The 7,839-nt window shown below is 37.1% G+C and overlaps 1 protein-coding gene across 1 annotated transcript; it reads right to left on the bottom strand.

The window, feature by feature from the left end:
* Positions 1-248: 248 nt before the first annotated feature.
* LOC116117300 lies at positions 249-4,726 on the bottom strand. The gene is made up of 8 exons (XM_031403340.1): positions 4,408-4,726; positions 3,918-4,002; positions 3,611-3,652; positions 2,497-2,665; positions 2,107-2,159; positions 1,754-1,975; positions 954-1,000; positions 249-788 (listed from the first exon to the last, which is right to left on the bottom strand). Exons 1-8 carry the CDS (start codon positions 4,671-4,673, stop codon positions 734-736), a joined length of 939 nt encoding a protein of 312 aa, XP_031259200.1. The 5' UTR covers positions 4,674-4,726; the 3' UTR covers positions 249-733.
* Between the last annotated feature and the right edge of the window lie 3,113 nt (positions 4,727-7,839).

The raw sequence follows: 7,839 nt of genomic DNA on the forward strand, positions 1-7,839 counted from the left end.
ACCCTTATAAAATTACAAATTAACCTTTATAATTTTAAAATATTACAAAAGCCCCCTAAAACCTGAACCAGACTAGATAAGCTGCCGAGTCCCAATTCGACTAGTCCGATCCGATTTTTAAAACAGAACTTATAAGTACTTTAACCAAACACGCAACTACTTAAATTTTAAATGTTTATGAGTTCAAATTAGCTTAAGCTAATTTTCATACACTTATATTTTTTTTTACTTAAATTTCTATATCATATATTAAATATAACAATTTTAATGCATGCCTATTACAAGAATGAAAAGGAAACGGAACATTTACTGGTACTGTCACGGGTTCAACTTAAGCAAATTATACACGAGCTCTAAAATTTTACATTATGCCACTAAATAAACAAAGGCTGTAAACGGAACTTGCTCGCAGACATTCCCCAATCGATGCAATTACCACCATGTTTGAATATCCAAATACTTACCTGTTACAGCTTACACTGATCGCCTGGTGACATCGCAAGCGAATGTTGAATAGTCCTTGTTGGGATGGAGTAGCTTCTGTAAAAAATAGAGATTCATTTACTCAGCTGGATGATTGGTGTAAACATACCCTTCCCAATGGAAATCACAGGTCTTTGATTTGATGGTCTCCGGATATCTCTCTCTCTCAAGGATTTGATGCATCATTAATTGGAAAGAGGCTCATGAAATGTTTAGAAGGATTTGATGATTCATTGAAATGGAAAGATGCTCAAAGAAAGTTCACATGCATTTCCTCTCCAACTGCTGTGAATATTTCATTTACCCTGTAAACAAAGCAAGTAGCCATCAGAATCTCTATAAAAATTAACCTCAATATGGGTTGCATTCCAATGATTTGACTCAATTCTGAAACTGGCTATCCATTATATAGTAGGGTCAATCTAAAACTGAAATATAAATAATTGTGTTTTTCGTAGTTCTGTAATTACCTCTGAGTATCTATGTTCACCTCAGCAAGCCAAGTTGTTAAAGCGACCTGCAATGTATGAGCATAAACCAATTCAGATGACTATCATACTAGAATAAAGTAAGAATATATTTTACACACACAAAAAAAAAAAAAAAAAAGTTTGAAACCTAAGCACTAAAATCTACTAATTTAGCATTGCAACATCAAACTATATGCAAAGATTCATTTCTTCAATCTCTGGTGTCTGGTTGGATATGGGGATTTGGGGAAAACCGATTTTAGTGAGCAATGAAGAGTAGAGAGATTGAGACCAAGATAGAAGCTCCTCCGAGATGAGGAGCAGATTTGATCTAACACTCCATTATCTTCAAGGTCAAGTATGAACAACTTTCCAATCCAATTAGAAAATGATGTAGTAAAATTCCATCATTTCTTAAGAATAAAAAAGGTGGGACATTCAATTAGTCAGGGCCTATGCATACAGAGTGCTCCAAATGTTTCATGTAGTAAGTCTAAATGGGACATGATGCTACTGTCAAAGTGCTTTAGCTCACAAACTGTATTACTGTGCTTTAGTTCACAAACTGAATTACTGACAGTAATAGTGGGAATAGGATCTACATCTTTGATACATACTGATATTGATGGGGCAGATCATGTCCTATCCTAATTATGTCATAAAAGGAAATCCACTGTGTGACAGATGGTTGGGAACAATAAAGTAGTTCATTTTAATTGCACGAGGAATCAGACTTCATTTATATAATTAAACCTATAATGCTTGACAACCTATAATGCTTGACAGAATGAACCCAGCACCTGCAATATCTCCTGGCTTGGCTGACGGTTACATTGTACAGCAGTCTTGTCAGAGTTCCAGTCCTTCAATCTTGGGCTAACTGGCTCACAAGTTTCCCTTGAATACAAATCGCACAAGCTCAAATCGTCAAATTCCCCTGGATAAACCTCATCTGACCAGCAAAGTTCATTGACTTGGGTAGTTTCAAAACCAATAGAGAGTAACTCTACCACAAGCAAACGCTGCACAAATCAAGCATGACAAAGAACAATGAAGAGTGGAGTCACAAGAAAACAAAAATATCTAAAACTAGAATGAATTTGTTTAAAACTTCCATCATGTGTGTAAAAAAAAAAAAAGGAAGGCTTTTTACCTTCAAATTCAGTTCTAATCTGAACATCTGTACAAGTTCCTCAGCTAATTTCTCTGAGATCATTCAACAGTAAGAATCATCATCAAAATTATATAAAGCTTAAAGACTAAAAGATGTTGCATAAAGGTTCAAACTTACTTTTATTTCTGTTAATATAGCTGTTTTATCTATAAAAAAAAATTAATTACATATAAATTATTAATAAACAATTGAACACAAGCCTCAATCAAAGCTTGAAAGATAGGAATATTGGGTTACGGAAGAACATCTAAACCCCTTTTTCACCTATGAAAAATTTAAAATCAAAGCCCTCTTTTCAAACATTACAAATTGATGCCTTAGAAACTCAAACAATAGATTAAGTATAGAAGAAGCCAGATATGGAAATACCATAAACAGCAATCGAAGAAAATGCAAAGACTGGTATTCCACCACCATCACCAGTGTCATTTGTATCCTCAGAATAACTACAAAATTGCACAAGCGGACTACTACTAGGACCTTTGAGAAAACTTCTCATGGATCTGCTAGAGCTGACCATGTAATTTACAACTGTCACCTGATAAAAACATTATTAACAAACAAAAATATAAAAAGTCTACCAACATTAATTATATAAATTCTCCAGCCATCATATGACAGCAAAATTAATATGGGCTGTCAAGTTTCTAGTTTCAAATGTAAGTTTTGATTCTGGATTTAATTGTCAACAACCGCAGAATCTAAATTACTCTGGATAATCTACTTAAATGTGGAATCCATAACGAGAATCCTTCCCTTTGCTAAATGGAAGATTCTACCAAAAGTGCATCAGATAGTCATAGGAAAAGAGGTATCATGTGCTTTGTACCTAATTTTGACAACCTTATGCTATGCCTAAAAAATTGGGAGTACATGAACAAGGTCACAATGTTATCCCTCAATTGTGACACCTAATCAGTTTATTATAGTGATCAGAATTAGCAGGTGTAATACTGTAATCTTTATTTTCTTTTCAAGTAACCATCTAATATATGGGGAAATACAGAGAGGAGTCAGCCACTATCAGTGGTTATCTCTCTAATTTTCTCTATAGATTCTCTTAGCTCGTAACGTATTTGGTGAAGATATTTTCAACCATAACTAAATTTGAATACTGTATCAGCCATACCTTTAGCTTGTACTAACTACAGTTTTATGTCACTGACAAAACCAAAGATCATCTATGTCACTGACAAAACCAAAGATCATCCTTGAGATCTCAACATCATTTAATCCATATGTCATCACCAGCTGATCCAACTCCCAAGACATTATACAAAAAACCACTTTTAAATTTACATCTCATACCACATTTTCATAAGGTAAATATGACATAATACGGATATATGAAATCAAGAAGGATATGTATTTCTTGGTCAGCAGCTTGATACACAGTGCAAGAAAGTTTCATAAAAGTGAGATTGGTAGTACAAGATGTATTTGGAATTATAATTGATTAAAAAACACATGCTAAGATACGTACCATGTCCTTGTAAGATGATAAAAGTTTCCTCCGATAGTGCTCCTGGAACAATATTTTGTAAGTAGTATTATATATAGAGAAGTGGATTATAAGTGCAACAGATACTTTAGTCTACTGAAATATACATAAGGCTTAAACAATCTAGAAAAAGACATTTCATGCCTATGTGCAAACCAAGCAAGTTATGCCATACATCGGAAGCATTATAATGTAGCATATAAAATGTTTCGATACATTGAATTTATGCTACTAACTAAATGGCATGTCATTTGAAAAAAACAAATTGATTAACCCAACGGAAAATTACCTGCTGCTTAAACAATTTACAAGAAGCCTTCTTTCGAATATCTGGCATATCACTCAAAACACCTAATTCCATTGAAGCCATGTACCTAAATCAAATATCCTTAGAACCAAAGTACAAACAACAAATACCTATAAATACAAAATACAACCCTACAGGCGAACTTCTAATTTTTGTGACAAAATAATAATAATAATAATTTGCTTTTCAATCCAACAGTGGTCGAGTTTTAGTTCCACACTACCAAGTATGCAAACTGTAATTACAAAATTATTTAGGCACAACTGTGTTATCATGATATTATTTATTTCAATTTGCTCATTTTAATTTTATATTTTCATTTTATCATTCTGTAAATATAAGTATATAACATTACTCAAATACAAAATGCCTCCAAAAATCAAATTTTCTTTGTTTTCCTAAATTTTCCCGGCAACCAAACAGGAAAAAGAAAAGCTAAAAATATGATAGTGATAGTGATCGAGATAAAAACCTTTCAGATAAATAAGAGTTGACGAGAGAAGTGGCGTGCGACCTGCCATTAGAAGAAGCAGAGAGCCATTGTTGCCGATACGATGCCATTTTGGACCACTGGTTCCTCAAGTTTCGCTGAGCGGCTGGTCTCCATAGCCTCAACAACGATGAAGGCGGTGGCTGCGGCGACAAAATAGAGCTAGAGCTAAGGTTTTCTATCTTCAAGTTGGAATTTGAACTCGATTGCGATGAAGAATACGGAGACTGTGGGTCTAGGGTTTCCATTTTTGAAAATTGAAGTTGCTCCGGAGGAAAATTTAAAAGAATAACCTTGAAAATCGGAGACTTTTTTTTTTTTTTTTTAAATTAAAAAATCTGACGTCACACACTTAATTGTAACTAAACACGGAAAAAAAAGGGCTAGAGTTAAAAGATTGAAACGTATATAGGTAATAGTACAATTAATGAAATTTTGTTTAAATTTTGAAAATTAAAAAACAACCCCGTCTCTTTAAAATCGCTCAATCGAGCAGTATACCCAAAAAACGACTGACGAAACACCTTCCATTTCTCTGTGATTTTTGGCGATAAAAGTTCCTTATTTCTGACCAATATTCGATTCTAAAGCTTCATTACACAGAATCATGACTAATATTCACAAAGAGGAGGAAAACCTAACCCCACTCCAAATCCTAGTCTCTGGTGACGGCGGCGGCTATTCAAAGGTTGGCGAAGAAAACGCTCCGGTGGATCATCCGATGAGTGAAGGTGGTCCAGCGGCAGAGGGGACAATGGCAGCACAAGAGTAGAAAAGAGAATCAAAAAATGGTTCTAAAGAGGAGGATGACGGTGAGAATTCAAGCAAGGAGGAGGAGGCTGGTGAAGAAAAGGTACGTTTATTACTAGTGGTTTAGAATTTGATGAAAAAATTGATTGGTTTGTGCGAATTTGGGGGATATGTAGTTGGTTTTGATTATTACGGTGGTTGTGGCGTTTTGTCAAGTAATTAGCGAGCATCGGGGGAGTGGCTTTGTTTGGGTGCCAGAGGATAGGGGAAGGTAAGGAACGTCGTAGGGAGGTTGTCTGTGGGAGGTTGGAGGGCTGGGGATGGCAGCAGGTGGCAAAATATGGGGGCTAGAGGGCTACCCTGCATATTGCAGGGCTGGCCGTGCCCCCAACCCCAATATTCCACCCCTTCTTGCTATCCTCAGCCATCTCTAGTCATGGAACCTGCCACAACAGCCTGTATAGGGCCTATATTGGCTTTCCCGGTTCTCTCGAAGCCCATATCCCCCAAATTGGCAGCCTATTGGTTGTTTTAGTTTCTTTTTTTTTGCTGATATTTAGTTTATATCGATTGTGCAAATTTTCCAAAGCGTAAATTATAAAGACTATAGGTTGGAGGTTGTAAGCGATAAGATACCGTACTTCCCTATAAAGGTGACAGTTAGGTCGAGTTGGAAAGTTTTTATGAGAAAAAAAGGAGATTTTAGAGTAACAAAAGAAGGGTATGGACCGATTCAAAGATTGTTGTTTCGGTCATTTTGCGGACATAGGAGAAAATTGGAAGAAGGCGTTTCTAGGGGTAGGGAGTGCATGATATGTTGCTACACTCAATTAAAAGCCAAAAAAAAAAAAAAAAAAAAATTGAAATGTGGTTTTTGGTGGATGGGAAGCCACTACGTTTTGGAATGATGAAATTTTCCCTGATGACAGGCTTAAGATATGGGGCATTTCTAGATACGGAAGAGCAAGAGAGAATAACAAAGAGTAGGGCATTTGATAACTTGGCTAAAAAGGTTTTTTTTACGGGGTGGGGGGGAGGGAGGTGTCTATTATGGGACGTGATTTAGAGGATAGGTTAGGAGAAGATGGGTATACCTCTTCGGAAAAGTTCAAGATGTGCCTGGTATGGTTCGTGCATTCGATCCTAATGGCTTCTGACTCAACAAAAGCCGTTAATATGGATTGGGTGAAGTTTGCAAGTAGCATGGACTTCTTTAATGCTTATCCGTGGGGACAATTATCATTTCAACTAACCATTGAGTCCTTGCGTGGAAAAGACATGGCGATAACGCATCACCAAGCTATCGAGAAGGATAGACCAAGCACATACAATTAGTTTGGCTTCCCATGGGTAATGTAGGCAAATATTAATAGTTTTTTGTTATATTTTTTGTATTATATGTGTTTTAATTATGATATGGACTGTTTTTTTTACAATGTAGGCTCGAATATATGAGGTCGTCTCTATCCTGGCTAAGGCAGGGGGGGCGAAAGAAGACTTCGGATGAGCGACTACAATTTCCTAGGATGTTGCGGTGGCACACTGAGAAGTGTGCCCATTAGGATTACTACAAAATAGAAATGAAAATTCAAGCGGCTCGAGTAAGATTAAAGGATTAATATTTTGAATATGCACTTGCTTTTAAATGTGGCTTAAATTTGATTGATTTTTTTTCTTATTGTAGGGAGTTGTCCGTCCTTTCCTCACCTTTACTAAAGGTGAAGCGGGAGAGGAGTATGTTACATCGTTCAGAGCATTGGACGATGTAGTAGATGAGAGGATAGACCACCTAATGCGGGGCTAGAAAGGGGTCATGCATGTGAGTGCAGCTGCAGGGCCACTGCTTAAGAATGTGTTTGAGGCCGAGGAGGATGAAGCTTCAGTCGACGGGAGGGAGGAGGAGAAGGAGGATAAAGAGGTCCATACATCTCCACCCAATTGGCAAACCGGTACAACAAGTACCGATTTGCTGAGGTGTCGGGGTTGAGAGAATGAGGTGGTTGACCCTATAAACGGTCTGTTTGACAGTTTTACAATAACTGTTTATGAGAGGTTTAAGAAGATGGAAGAGCAGATGAAAAGGGTGGAGGAAAAAGTTGATAGGGTGGCAGAGAAAGTTGGTAGGGTGGAGGAGGAAGTTGATGGAGGTGTTGAAAATGGTTGAAGTGCAACCTGAGCATAAAAGAGAGAGCCAAAAGAGTAAGCACGTAAAATCTCCTTACACGACAGTAACATATGGAAAGAAGAGGAAAACAAAGAAAAAAAATGAGGAAGTCTGTGAAAGTGGAGAAGCAAAAATGGAGGAGGGTAAGAAGGAAGGTGGAGGAAGTGGGGAAGTGAAAATGGAGGAGGGTGAGGCAGGACGCAAAGAAAGTGGGGAAGTGAAAATGGAGGAGGGTGAGCAGGAAGGTAGAGGAGGTGGGCAAGTGAAAACGGAGGAGTTAAAGGTTGATTTGTATAGGCTAATAGATGAGGAAAAGAAAAAACTCTTTTATGCCTATTACAATGATTCTAGAAGTGATGGGCGTGTGAAGTGCAAACCAGGGATTATCCCCAGGAGTGGTTTGAAAAGATGTTGACAATAGGCAAGTGGCTGACGACTCGGTGAGTTGTTTTCCCGTATTTTTCCTTATGTTTTCCATGAGGTACTGTATACTAAATCGC

The sequence above is a fragment of the Pistacia vera genome, unplaced genomic scaffold, assembly GCF_008641045.1.
Source record: "Pistacia vera cultivar Batoury unplaced genomic scaffold, PisVer_v2 Contig123, whole genome shotgun sequence".
In the NCBI taxonomy this organism is placed as follows: Eukaryota; Viridiplantae; Streptophyta; class Magnoliopsida; order Sapindales; family Anacardiaceae; genus Pistacia; species Pistacia vera.